General features: G+C 44.6%; 1 protein-coding gene across 50 annotated transcripts in view; it reads left to right on the top strand.

Moving 5' to 3' along the window:
• Window positions 1-1033: 1033 nt before the first annotated feature.
• MADD (MAP kinase activating death domain) overlaps window positions 1034-14804 on the top strand; it is a 54124-nt gene continuing 40353 nt past the window's right edge. For all 50 annotated transcript variants that reach the window (XM_053560336.1, XM_053560335.1, XM_053560320.1 and 47 more), the window contains exons 1-8: window positions 1034-1171; window positions 4725-4885; window positions 5495-6091; window positions 7002-7305; window positions 8429-8560; window positions 11006-11119; window positions 12140-12220; window positions 14483-14661. In XM_053560336.1, coding sequence (XP_053416311.1) covers window positions 4824-4885; window positions 5495-6091; window positions 7002-7305; window positions 8429-8560; window positions 11006-11119; window positions 12140-12220; window positions 14483-14661 — 1469 coding nt within the window. In that variant the 5' untranslated portion in view covers window positions 1034-1171; window positions 4725-4823. The remainder of the gene's footprint in view (window positions 1172-4724; window positions 4886-5494; window positions 6092-7001; window positions 7306-8428; window positions 8561-11005; window positions 11120-12139; window positions 12221-14482; window positions 14662-14804) is intronic.

Here is a 14804-nt window from a genome sequence, read left to right as displayed (position 1 = left end):
GATAGGTCTGGCGCTGTTTGCACAGGAAAGCAGACCAAAACGAACACAGAATGAGAGAAACCAATTTCTGGACTGGGGGTGGGGCACAGCAGAGAAGGAGGAAGCCTGAGTCCTTTAGGATCCTCCTCCAGACTCCGAGGAGGGGAACATGTCACAAGTAACAGCGGGAGCGCCGGCGCGGGGAGGCCCCTTTTTACTAGCCCATCGCGCTGTAAATGAAATGCTGAGGCTTAGACACCCGCCCCCTCCCCGTTAGTGTGCCAGGTGGGATCGGGTTATCTTTATGTGCGGGAGGAAGTGTTGAATTTTCAGGATGCCTCGGCCATGCACCACACGTGCCTATGTATAGTGCGTCAGGTTTTCCGGTTGACGTTTGAAAAAATGGCACAACCTGAAAGACCCAGGGCCCGGTTCGGCCCCCAGGCCCTATGGGACAGGAAGGAAAGCCCCCTGATGCCCCCGGCAGGCTGGCCTGTGGCGGATTTGGTATCTCGAAAGGACTGGACTTCACTTCCCAGCGGGCACCGCGGCACTGCTCACGCCCCCTTCCCGCGTGCGCGCCTGGTGTAGGTGATTCCGTGGCCGCCTGGAGCCCCCCCCGCTGCCCTAGAATTGGTAGGCTCCACCGCCTGGGTAGCCGGCTTTCCAGCCCTGGAGGCCGGGCACTTCCAAGACGCGGGCAGGGGGAGGGAGGTGAGGTGTGGAGAGAGGATGAGAGAGCTCACGGCCTCTTTATTCTGAGAAGTCGTTTGGGATTAATCGGTATTTCGTCGAAATGGGCTCTATTACCGAGTCGGATTAAAATCCGTGTGAGGAACCTAAACAAAAGATATTCCTTCGGGTCCTCCCCTTGGCACTCCGTGGCACTGGGCTGGCCCAGCGTGCCCCATCGTTCCCATTTCCACACGGATAGGTGTGTACGTAGCCGCCTTTCTCCTGGTCTACTGCACCCTGCAGCGCTGGGCTTGGTGCAGCCCTGTTCCCCCAGGAGTGAATGGTACGGCCCCGGCCCCCTCAGCCTAGCGTTTCCGCACGGTCCGAGTGGTACGCGCCCCCAGGTGCGGACGCGGAACTGGCGCTCGCTCCGAGCGGCCCCGAGCGCGGGAGTGACTGACGCTCCCTTACCGGGGGACGTCAGGCCGGGCCTGGCCGGTCCCCCGACACTCGGGAGGTAGGAGAACCTGGGCTAATGGGGTCCTAGACTGGTATTTGGGTATTTTAGGGACTCCTATAGGGAAACGGGGGCTCTAGGAAGAAAGGGTCTCTGAGGAGGCCCTAATGAGTTAAAGGGCGTGGAGGGAGTGAGGCCCGGATCGGAGAAGGGGGCGGGGTCAGTGGGGGCGCTCCGGGACGCCGAGGGGGTGCAGGATGGAGATTCGGGCGCTGCTAGGGGCTGCTTGGCTCGATTCCCGCCCGGCGGGCGGCGCTGGTTCCGGGCCGGGGCGGGGGAGAACTGTCCAGCAGGTGAGGGGGCGGACAGAGCTATCCTGCCCCGGGCCCAAGTCTGCACAGCGCTTGGCGCTGTACTTGTGCGCGCGTCATTTTTGGTTATGATTTGGATAACCACATTTAGTTCTTTTAATAAAGATTATTTTTTAAAAATTTAATGTTTCAAATTGACTTGTTGGAGAGTGGATACACCATGTAATAATCTTCTTGCAACCGCTCCGCTCCCTGTCCTCGTGCATCTCTAAATTCTTCCTCCTTTTCCTGTCCTCTCCTTTCCTCTTCCCCAAGCCTGCCAATTGCTTGCCTCATTGCTCCAGTTCTCCCTCATGCTGGACCAGTCTGTGCTGATGAGCTTGCAAGGTCACTGCCTGGGGAAAGGAAGGAGGAAAGGAGAGCCTCCTGTTGTGCTCACGTCAGCAAAGATGTCATATTGCTCTCTGGTTCCTGCGGTTTTACTTTGAGATCCTGCCTAAAACGAGGGAGGGACAGACCCAAAGGGCTGGTTAGCATGGCCATTGTAGGTTGAAAAGGCATGGATAACTTAAAGGTTTGTGGATTCTGAATCTGCGTCTGGATGAAGTGGATAGTGATGTAGGATTTCAGTAGAGGTATGCCTTTGGAATATAAGGAGATAGGAACCAGGGGCTCCACGTTAGTAAATACGGTTGAGGCAAGAGGCAGAGTCTGAACTTGGCTGGTTATGAAGACTGAGTGTAAGTTGTGGATGGTGTTAGAGGCTTTAGTCTTTGTGGGGAGGGGAGAGAGGAGAAAATAAGGAAAATCTTGGTTACCTCTGCAATCTGAATAACTGAAGACAGTGGCTGCTGATGAGATATGACTTTGTGGCTAAAAATCTATTCTACCACTTGTAGCTAGAATAGTCACAAGATCTCAGGGTCCTTGTAGCTCTGGGAGGAAAGGAAAACTATGAATGACTTGGGTTTTATCAAATAGTTTTCAGTGGAAAGGAGCTGAGATGGAATCAGGTAAAAGAGGCACCATCCTATTACTGTATGGGTAGGAAATACTTCAGTCTTGATCTTTGAAATTTTGGCTGGAAAGGGCTCCTGGTTTTCAGTGTAAACATAGATTTCAAGGCTTAGCCTAGAGCTCTGGTCCTATAAATTCTGTTTTACTTTAACCTATTTTGGCTCTCACTGTGGACATTTCTACATAATTCTTTTTTTCCTAATCCCATGACATTAACTGCATAATTCTTTGTAGAAGAAATTATGGTGTCATCCATATTTCATCCACATCGTCCCCTTATTCTGCTTAGGAGGAGCTGAGCTCAGTTTTATGTTGGTGCTCCACCTTCTGCAGTATGCTTATGGCTCTGTAGCAGGTGGGAGAACCAAAGGATTGATGGGTTCATTAAGTAGTGGTGATGCTAGAAATGAATATATGGCATATTCAGGAACTTAGTTGTGAGGAGATATTGCTATGAAAAGTCGGACTTATACCTGGTCCGAAGGTAGTGAGTTATCAGTTGATTGTTGACATTTGGTTACAGATTGAACTCCTTGTTCTAGTTTTACCCGCCCTTCTTACTACGGCACTTGACTAATCTAAAAATAATTAAATTCAATTAAAAAATTTTTTAAAGCCAGAAGTAGGACAAAATGCAAACTAAAGACAGATGGAGGAGAAGATAGCCTAATTATCAGCAAGTGCTGTCAGTGGAAGAGGTGTCTCCAGACTCAAGGAGAGTGAATTGTTATGGTCCCTGGCTGACTCTGAGTAGCAGCTGCTAGCACTGAGCGGTCACCAAGCAGGGGAGGGGCTATGGCCCTGCTATAAATAGTGCTGGGAGCCAGAGTCGCTATGGAGATAAAACTGAATCCTATTACCTCCAGGTCTTCTACAAGAAGCAAGGGAAGGAGGGGAGCAGTATTTTGAGGAGTTGAGAGGTATTGCAAATGAGTCTTGTTTATTATTAGCCAGAGAGAGAAAAGGTAGAACTTCACATTATTTAAATCAAAGAGGGCCTTAAACACACAGGGAGTGTGTATGTATGGGCATGCACACAACAGCAGACAAGGAATTGGGGTGTGTGTAGGGTAATGGGATTCTCTGTGTGTACATTGAACAAGGTCTTAGGCCACATGCGGAGCACAGAGTGGAATCCTAGAGCACTGGACATAGTCCTGTAGTGGAGTGAAACATTTTATTTAGAGAAGTGTGTGGAGACCTAAGAGCAAAATAATTAAAATTAAGACCATGTAAACTTTTCCTAATTGTAGGACATGGTTTAGAAATTTCTCTGAGCACCTCTCTTGTCCTGCATCTAATTCATAACCTGTGTAATATATGTATAATAACCGGGCCTCATCTATATGTATTGTGTTACTGAGTCCTATCCTGAGACCAGAATACAAGAGAAAGACTGTGATTCAGCACCAAGGGCAGAGCTAGTAGCAGTAGCTAGTGGGCCTCTTTCTTGCTTGAAGGGGAACAAAAGTAGTTCATTTGAGCAATTGGGGAATGGACATTGGTCATCTGAGATCCCATGAGGTATAATAGCGAGCTGTTGTTGTCTGAATGCAATTAACTAGACAGGCTATATGGTGTTTTTGCATTAAGCTGAATGCAGAATGTTGAAACAGAATTAATTAGGTTTCCATCTAGACCTAGAAGTGCAGATTAGTGCTAATTGAAAAATCTAGTTTGATCCTGATCCACCCTGGAGGGATCCTGAAAATGATTCAGTTTTTGTTATCATAATGTCTGAGTCCAGATGAGACTCCCTAGGTCTGTTTTCAGAAAACGGGTTAGGCTAGAAGTAAGCTAGTTGGTAGAGATGGGTAGGTGGAGCCATTATTTATCCTACCTTTTTTTTTTTTTTTTTAGAGACAGAGTCTTATTTTGTCACCTTGGTAGAGTGCTGTGCCATCACAGCTCACAGCAACCTCCAGCTCTTGGGCTTAGGCGATTCTTTTGCCTCAGCCTCCTAAGTAGCTGGGATTATAGCCGCCCGCCACAACACTCGGCCATTTTTTTTGTTGTTGCAGTTTGGCTGGGGCTGGGTTTGAACCTGCCACCCTTGGTATAAAGGGCCACATTCACTGAGCCACATGCACTGCCCTGTCCTACTTCTTGACATTTGACTCTGCGAGCTCATAAACCTAGATACTAGAATAGGCACGCATCAGGTTTTCCTATCTTTAGTTCTAAAGTGGAAGGACTTTTGACCTGTGCCCCTGGCTGGGATACAGTTAGAGAGATGAGCCCCTTAGGCACAGCAATGGATCTTATCGGTACTTTTTTCCTATTAGACTTGGATTTTCAGATAATACCAGAATTCCTCCTGGGACTGCTGACTCCTTGCTTGGTGCCCTGAAGTTGGCTCTGAGATGAACTGATGAATTGGAACCATGGTGCAAAAGAAGAAGTTCTGTCCTCGGTTACTTGACTATCTAGTGATCGTAGGGGCCAGGTAACCAAGAAGAGACTAATTTTTGTCTTGTGGGATAAACCCCAAATCTGCAATTATTCTCTTTCTGTATTTCCATGTTGCCTTGCTTATCTCTTTCTTCCCCTATTATTTTATCCTGATGGGAGCCCTGCTGCCAGTAGGAAAAACAGCATGGTTAGGTGGATTGAGAGTATTGGTTTGAGCAGAGATGGAGCCGAAATCTGTTCTTAACTGGCATCTTTGTGATTTTGAGCATATATACTCATTTTATTTACCCCAGATTTCTTATTTTATAAAAAGGAAAAGTACATTGTGCTCCTTCTCTACCTACATATGCTCTTTTGGTAATTCATTATCTAATTCACCTTGCAAGGTATTAATCATCTTAACATGTTAGTGAGAATTTTGTTGTTAAAATTTTCCTTTCATTCATGATAAGTGTCTTCATGATAGTGCAGACTTCATTTAGCTTACCAGCTAAATGTAGCAAGCACCACAGATATTTTCCAAGGTCTTACTGTTAGGTTACTTTATCCAAAATCACATTTTGAGCTTTATTTGTTGACTGTGGTTAAAATTTGATAGCGTTCTATCCCTTCAGGCTGCTGAAATTGTCTTTATATTCTTCAGGCATCCGAGCAGTGATAGTGTGGCCCAGACTCCTGAATTGCTGCGGCGATACCCATTAGAGGATCATGCTGAGTTTCCCCTGCCCCCAGATGTGGTATTCTTCTGCCAGCCAGAGGGCTGTCTGAGTGTGCGGCAGCGGCGCATGAGCCTTCGGGATGATACCTCTTTTGTCTTTACCCTCACTGACAAGGACACAGGAGTCACACGTTATGGCATCTGTGTTAACTTCTATCGTTCTTTCCAAAAGCGAATACCTAAGGAAAAGGGGGAAGGTGGGGCAGGGTCCCGTGCGAAGGAAGGAACCCGTGTCACCTGCTCCTCAGAAGAGGTTGGCACTGAGAGCTCAGAGAGTGGCTCATCCCTGCAGCCTCCCAGTGCTGACTCTACCCCCGATGTGAACCAGTCACCTCGGGGCAAACGCCAGGCCAAGGGGGGCAGCCGTTCCCGTAACAGTACTCTGACGTCCTTGTGTGTGCTCAGCCACTACCCTTTCTTCTCCACCTTCCGAGAGTGTCTGTATACCCTCAAACGTCTGGTGGACTGCTGTAGTGAGCGACTGCTGGGCAAGAAACTAGGCATCCCTCGAGGCGTACAAAGGTACAGTTTGCCACTGATCTTAGAAACGAGGGGAAGCATTTAAAGATTAGGTATAATTGTTCTGTGAGGGGTATAGGAGGTTTCCTTTACAGCCTGAGGTCCTTCAGACCTATTTAAGCATATCATGTTAGTCTTTTTTTTTTTTTTTTTTTTAATTAGAGACAGAGTCTTACTTTATCACCCTTGGTAGAGTGCTGTGGCGTCACAACTCACAGCAACCTCCAACTCCTGGGCTTAGGTGATTCTCTTGCCTCGGCTTCCAAGTACCTGGGACTACAGGTGCCTGCCACAATGCCTGGCTATTTTTTTTGTTGTTGTTATTGCAGTTTGGCCAGGGCTGGGTTCGAACCTGCCACCTCCGTATATGGGGCCGGCACCCTACCCACTGAGCCACAGGCGCCGCCCTATTGTGTTAGTCTTTACTAAGCAAAAGACTGCTGCAGAGATAGACCTTCTACCATAATTGTGTTTGGAGAAATGATGAGGAATTTGATGTTTTATGGTGGACAAGATAATAATTAAGTCCTACTGTATATACATTGTTATACTTGTCCTTGCCCTTGTATAAACCATCTGGTCCTACATGAACTCAAAGAGTAGACTTTCCTAGCTGGGTGTTGTGGTGGTTACCTGTAGTCCTAGCTACTCAGGAGCTGAGGCAAGAGGATCAATTGCTTGAGCCCAAGAGTTTGAAGTTGCTGTGAGCGATGGTGCCACAGCACTCTACCCAGGGCAGCAGAGTGAGATTTTGTCTCAAAAAAAAAAAAAAAAAAAAAAACAATACGAAGGGTAGGCTTTCATAATGATTTCCCACTTTTCATCATTATACCCTCCATGGTTATATTGGGTTGCACTGGGCTGTCTACTTCTGTTGTAGATATGTGTCTTATTCCTGCTGTCTGCTCCTCAGGGACACCATGTGGCGGATCTTTACTGGATCACTGCTAGTGGAGGAGAAGTCAAGTGCCCTTCTGCATGACCTTCGAGAGATTGAGGCCTGGATCTATCGATTACTGCGGTCCCCAGTACCTGTCTCAGGGCAGAAGCGAGTAGACATTGAAGTCCTACCCCAGGAGCTCCAGCCGGCTCTGACCTTTGCGCTTCCAGACCCCTCTCGATTCACGCTAGTGGATTTCCCACTGCACCTTCCCTTGGAACTTCTGGGTGTGGATGCCTGTCTGCAGGTGCTTACCTGCATCCTGTTGGAGCACAAGGTGAGAGGCTTTGTAGACCTATGTAGGGAAAGAGCTTTGAAATACGGCAGAGGCTGGACCATGAGCTCTTTGAGGACAGGGTTGTTTTTTTTGTATTCTTTTTTTTAATTTCAGTTTTGCTTGTTCATTCTTCTTTATTTGAAGTACTCCTTCTTTTTTGTTCATTTTCTTCCTCTGGCGGTGCTGGCTGTTTTTGATGTTGTTAGTAGAGACGGGGTCTTACTCTGGCTCACTGCTGCTCATACTGGTCTTAAACCTCTGAGCTCAGACAATCCACCCACCTCGGTCTCCCACAGCGCTGGGACTACAGGCATGAGACACCACGCCCGGCCTTTTTTTTTTTGTATTCTTGTTTCCAAGAGGTAAGATGATGCCGAAGTATTCGTGGAAATGATCTACCCCCTGGAATATGTTTCCTGTTATCCCACTACTTCCCATTTGTATGGTACTTGGTAGATGTGGGTTAAATTAAGACCTTGGTATCGTGTGAGATATGTACAAAAAAGGCTTACCATTCAGCTGAATTATCCTTAATTATACTGACCTGATTCTTTGGAAATAACAGTAGTTCTGTTTCAGTGAGTGGTCCTGGGATGGAAAGTATAAAAACTTGGAAGGTAAGGGAGTTAATTGAGGGAGGATTACTACAGTACTTGGGTTGAGAGGTGACAGGCGTGGTGGGGCATAGAGCAGTATGATTGTGGAAATCAAGCTGGAGTTATAGACATGGCACAATACAAATTAAATGGTAATGTTGGAAGCTGTTTTCTTTCTTTCTTTCTTTCTTTCTTTCTTTCTTTTTTTTTTTTTGAGACAGAGTCTCATTATGTCGCCCTTGATAGAGTGCTGTGGCATCACTGCTCATAGCAACCTTAAACTCTTGGGCTTAAGTGATTCTCTTAAGTAGCTAGGACTATGGGAGCCCACAACAACGCCCAGCTATTTTTTTGTAATTGTTGGCATTGTTGTTTAGCAGACCCTGGCTGGGCTTGAACCTACCAGCCCCGGTGCATGTGGTGCACCTGGTGCCCTAACCACTGAGCTATGGGTGCTGAGCCTGGAAGTTGTTTTCTTGTGAACCTTATTTTATGTTTGTTGAGTGATACGGTATGGCTTTTGGTAGGTGGTGCTACAGTCCCGAGACTACAATGCACTTTCCATGTCTGTGATGGCATTTGTGGCAATGATCTACCCCCTGGAATATATGTTTCCTGTTATCCCACTGCTTCCCACTTGTATGGCATCAGCAGAGCAGGTGAGTCTCAAGGTGTCTTCTGGCTTCGTCACCTCTGTCTTCCTGAGGGAAGTAAGTCAGTATTGGTCCTTAGTGCCTTATCATAATTTGTCTGCAAAATCCGACTGATTTGAACTGATCTGGTAGCAAAATCTATGCTATTTGTACTTTTTATTTATTACAGCTGATAATTATAGGCTTTTTGGCTATACCGCCACCATCTTTATCTTTATCTCCTTTATATGTTCCAAGACCTCCAATGGATTCCTGAAACTGGACAGTACTAAACTCAATATATACTTTATTTTTTTCCTATACTTACATACCTGTGATAAAGTTTAATTTATAAATTAGGCACAGTAAGAGAATAACTTCTCTTTGGCATATCCAAGTGGTCAGCTTCACAGCTCTTGTGTGTTACTATTAAGTAAAATAAGGGTTACTTGAACACAAGCACTGTGATAGTTCATCAGTTGATCTGATAACCGAGACGGCTACTAAGTGACTAATAGGAGGGTAGCATGTACGGCATGGCTATGATGGACAAAGAGATGATTCTCGTCCTAGGAGGGACAGAGTGGAATGGTATGAGGCTTCAGGATGCTGCTCAGAGTGTCAAATGGTTTAAAACTCATGAATTGGTCTTTCTCACCTTCTCTCCTTCATGAGAGTGACCCACTTCCATGTCTCTTTGGAAGTGCCCTAAATTTTTTCTTTGTTCTTCCTAAATAAAATCTCTCTTTATTACCCTGAAACTTGTGTAGGTTACTTTTGCCTTCTATCCACACTGCCTGAGCTGCTTCAGTTTTTTCAGTTTCCACTTGCTTTTGCTTTTGATTACCAGCATGCCTTGGTCGAACATTACAGAGAGAGTATTTATATCCCTGCACCACCCTTGCATCTCCATCTCTCTCACCTTCTCTCCAGCATAAGAGGGACACACTTCCAACTCTCTTTGAAAGTGCTCTAAACTTTCTCTTTATTTTTCCTAAGTAAAATCTCTGTTACCCTGGGTGAAAAAAACTCATGAATTGTTTGTTTGTTTTTTTGAGACAGAGCCTCAAGATGTCACCCTGTGTAGAGTACTGTAGCATCACAGCTTACAGCAACCTCCAACTCCTGGGCTTAAGCGATTCTCTTGCCTCAGCCTCCCAAGTAGCCTGGACTACAGGCGCCCGCCACAATGCCCGGCTATTTTTTGGTTGCAGCTGTCATTGTTGTTTGGTGGGCCGGGCTAGATTTGAACCCGCCAGCTCAGGTGCATGTGGCTGGCGCCTTAGCTGCTTGAGCCTCAGGCACCGAGCCTGTTGTCTGTTTGTTTGTTTGTTTGTTTCTCCATCATCTCCTTATCTCTCAAATCTTCTGTGTTCTTTCCTTTTTTTGGTAGAGACAGAGTCTCACTTTATCACCCTTGGTAGAGTGCTGTGGTGTCACATAGCTCACAGCAACCTCCAATTCCTGGGCTTAGGCAAGTCTCTTGCCTCAGCCTCCTGAGTAGCTGGGACTACAGGTGCCCACCACAATGTCCAGCTATTTTTTTGTTGCAGTTCGGCTGGGGCTGGGTTTGAACCCGCCACCCTCAGTATATGGGGCTGGCGTCCTGCCCACTGAGCCACTGGCGCGACCCTGTTTGTTTTATTGAGACAGAGTCTCATTATGTCACCCTCGGTAGAGTGCCATGGTGTCACAGCTCACAGCAACCTCAAACTCTTGGGCTTAAGCAATTCTCTTCCCAGCCCTAGTAGCTGGGACTACAGGTCCCCACCACAGCATCTGGCTACTTTTTGGTTGCAGTTGTCATTGTCATTGTTGTTTAGCAGGCCCGGGGCCAGGCTTGAACCCACCAGCCTCAGTGGCCAGCATCTTACGCACTGAGTATGGGCGCTGAGTGATGAATTGTTTATTTCTGGAATTTTCCATTTATTATTTTTGGACCATGATTGACACTGGGTAGCTGAAACCACAGAAAGCAAACTACAGATAAGAAAGTACTACTGCGCCTATAATCCCAGCACTTTGGGAGGCTGAGGCAGGTGGATTGCTTGAGCTCAGGAGTTTGAGACCAGCCTGAGCAAACGTGAGACCCTATCTCTAAAAAAATTAAAAAAAAAAATAGCTGGAATTGTAGTGGGTGCCTGTACTGAGAGGCTGAGGTAAGAGGATCACTTGAGGCCAAGAGTTTGAGGTTGCTGTGAGCTATGATGCCAGGGCACTCTACCTCTATGATGCCAGGGTGACAAAGTGAGACTCTGTTTAAAAAAAAAAAGGGACTACTGTATATATAAAATGTACCATATTACCTTACTAAAATCTGAAAAATTCTGAATTTTGAAGTATATCTAGCCTCAAGAGTTTTTGGAAGAGTGATTGTGAAGTTGCATTTTCTTATCTAGAAAAAGTCCTGACACGATAAGTGCTCATAATAGATTTTGTCTTTGTTTCTTATCCATTTTATCATTTCCACAGCTGCTGTTGGCTCCAACCCCATACATCATTGGGGTCCCTGCCAGCTTCTTCCTCTACAAACTGGACTTCAAAATGCCTGATGACGTGTGGCTAGTGGATCTGGACAGCAATAGGGTGAGGTTCTTGGCTGAGGGCATTGTAGGGTGCAGAATCCCATTCTAGACTCTGTAAATAGGACCCAATCTTGTGATATCTGTTTTTCTAGATGACTTTCATGAAGGTCCTAAATTATTGGATGATTTCTATTATGTTGCTCTGTTGAAATAATTTTTTATGGTATTATATTGTATTTATTTATTTTTTTAGAGACAGAGTCTCATTTCGTTGCCCTCGGTAGAGTGCCATGGTGTCACACAGCTCACTGCAACCTCCAGCTCTTGGGCTTAGATGATTCTCTTACCTCAGCCTCCCAAGTAGCTGGGACCACAGGCACACGCCACAATGTCCAGCTATTTTTTGTTGCAGTTTGGCCGGGGCCGGGTTTGAACCCACCACCCTTGGAATATGGGGCCAGCGCCCTACACACTGAGCCACAGGCGCCGCCCAAAATAATTTTTTTAATCCTGTTTAATTTATTGGCTAAATAGGCCTTGTTTAGGACTCAAAAGAAATACAGGATTTAGTTTTGCCAGAATTAAGAGCACTTAAGTGCCCTGCATCCTCCAAGAGCAGTAGGGCAGTTGTGGTTTCAGGACCATTATCTCCTAATGATTTTCCCCAGGTATAGTTTCCTGTAGGAAACTGTTTTTGCAGTATAGACTTAAAAATTAATATTAACATTTTGCATTGCAAGTACATTCAACTTGTATGTGTTTGTTGTAAAAATATAAAAAATAAAAATAAGTGTAAAGAAGAAAACAAAAACCATAAGTTATTGGATGATTTCTATTATACGACCATAACCCTGTTATCTAGAGATAATCACAAATAACATTTATTTCCTTTGAGATGTGTATGTAGGTCATATATTTGTATACATATTTTATATGTACAGGTATTTTATATATTCACATACACAGTACATGATAATATTGAATATATATCTTCCTTTTTAAAAATTATTTACCCCTATGTAAGTGAAACTCCTAAGCAGTAAATTCTAAGGTCGTATCTTTTATCATTACTCTGATGTAGGTGATTGCCCCTACCAATGCAGAAGTGCTACCTATCCTGCCTGAACCAGAATCATTAGAGCTGAAAAAACATTTAAAGCAAGTAAGTGAAGAATAAAAGAAAAGTTTGGGAATAATAGATGCTGTGGGATTGCCGTAGGAACACAGCTGTTCTAAGAACCACTTTCCTTTCAAACTTGAAGTGGAGAATATATTCTTTGCCTGGATGGGCTTATGAGGAAATGTATTCCATTTCTGGGTGGCAGGTGAATCTCACAAAGCTTTTTTAGGTTTTTTCTAATTCACTGTATGCCTTATCACTCTCTCTGATGTTTAGGATGCTGTATAAAACAACCCTCCACTTTCTGTTTCTTGTCATGCATGCCATTCTTTTTTTTTTTTTTTGTATTTATGTTAGACTTTATTTTATTTTATTTTATTTTTTTGTTGCAGTTTGGCCAGGGCCGGGTTTGAACCCACCGCTCTCAGTATATGGGGCTGGCGCTCTACTCACTGAGTCACAGGCGCCACCATGCATGCCATTCTTTATGAGTTTAGAGCATTTTCTTAGTCTTATTAGTTTGGAGTTAGCAGTTTAGACAGTCTGGGTTCTTTTATTTTATCTTCTAGAATAGAATTGATCCCAGGGTTCTATAGAATCCTTTCTTCAAAAATTCCTTTCTTTGAGTAATCCCTTACATTTAATTTTTATTGATTGATTTTCTTCTTTTTCTGCATGCTGAACACAGTACTTGAAGGTAAAACATGACTAGGATCTGTTCCTATCCTTTACCTTGTATGTTATGTAGCGCTGTATTTATAAGAATCCCTGCTCTCTTACTGGGCTCAGTGGCTCATGCCTATAATCCTAGCACTTGGGAGGCCGAGGTGGGAGGATTGCCTGAGCTCACAGGTTTGAGACCAGCCTGAGCCAGATCGAGACCCCATCTCTAAAAATAGCCAGGCAATGTGGCGGGCACTTATAGTCCCAGCTACTCGGGAGGCTGAGGCAAGAGAATTGCTTGAGCCCAAGAGTTTGAGGTTGCTGTGAGCTATGATGCCACGTTACTTTACCGAAGTTGACAAAGTGAGACTCTGCCTCAAAAAAAAAAAAATCTCTGCTGTCATTTGAGGGTCTTTAGATGTCTTTTTCTGTGTTGTCTAAAGTACTTACCAGTACTTCTAGATGATACCTGTTTGGATTTAAATCAGCAGTTTTCAACCCATGGGTCACAACCCACAGGCACTGTATTAAAGGGCCGAGTCATTAGGACGATTGAGAACCACTGATTTAAATGATTCATTTTGTATCATCCTTCTCACTCTTACTTGCTTCATCACACTTGATGTAATATGGTATCTTGTTACTGTAGAGTCTGGTGAAAATTGAAAAATCACAAAGTTCTCTGGCTGGCTTCATTGGTTCATTCTTTGCAATTACTTTAGTAAGACTACTAACAGGAAGATGTTGATATATGGAATTATTCTTTAAATGTTTGTAGGAGGTAAGATTCTTAGGTTCATTGATCTGTATTCTGACCCCTTCTAAAGTGTGGTCCATAGATTAGCAGTGTTAGCATCACCTAGGCTTGTTGGTGGCACAGAATCACCCAGACATGTTGAATCAAACATATTTAATATCCCAGGTGATTCCTATATTTACTAACCATAAGAATCACTGTAATCTAGACCGGTGGTTTTCAAACTCCTCTTGGAGGCTGATTTAGGTTGGGAGCATTGAGCATGTAAAGCTGTAGTCCCTTATGTCCTTCAGAGAAGCTGTTTTTTGAGACAGAGTCTTGCTGTGTCACCCAGGCTGGAGTGCAGTGGCATCATTAGAGCTCACTGCAACCTTAAACTCCTGAGCTTAAGCAATTCTCCCCAAGCAGCTGGGACTACAGGCACCAGCCACAATATCCAGCTAACTTTTCTATTTTCTGTGGATACACTGTGTTGCTCAGGCTGGCCTCAAGTAATCATTCTGCCTCAGCCTCCCAGAGTGCTGGGATTATAGGCATTAGCCACCATTCCCAGCCTGTTTTTACATTTTATTTGTTTCTATTGCAATATAAATTTTAATTTTGAAAGACATTTTATGACTAAAATAAATTTGAAAACTATTGTCCTGGAATTGAGATCTGATCAAGTTCCTTGGGGCTAGGTTGGATTAAGGTGAAATATTTATATTATTATTTCAGATATGAAGGGTTGGCCATCATTTGCAAGTTAGCAGTTTTTTTGTTGCAGAACTTTTTGACTAGAGAGTATGATGTCGAAATCTTCAAGAAGGTTCTTTCCTAGGATCTTGGATTGACTAGCTGCCCAGGAACCTGCCTAAAATGAGGAATTTCTTGTTGTTACACAGGCTCTAGCGAGCATGAGTCTCAACACGCAGCCCATCCTCAATCTGGAGAAGTTTCACGAGGGCCAAGAGATCCCACTTCTCTTGGGAAGACCTTCTAATGACCTGCAGTCCACACCTTCCACTGAATTCAACCCACTCATCTATGGCAATGATGTCGATTCTGTGGATGTTGCAACCAGGTAAGATCAAACATACTATACAATCACGAGTTCTTAAATTGGTCTTGCTGCTTTCTCAGTGACTTTGGGGCAGATTATTTTCCTGAGCCAGAGTTTCTTTATATAAAATATGTATGATATTTGGTTATATTTTCTACCTTTAT

This window comes from Nycticebus coucang, chromosome 14, assembly GCF_027406575.1.
Source record: "Nycticebus coucang isolate mNycCou1 chromosome 14, mNycCou1.pri, whole genome shotgun sequence".
NCBI lineage: Eukaryota > Metazoa > Chordata > Mammalia > Primates > Lorisidae > Nycticebus > Nycticebus coucang.
Note: the sequence above shows the minus strand (reverse complement) of the source record. Positions and strands in the feature narration are given on the sequence as shown.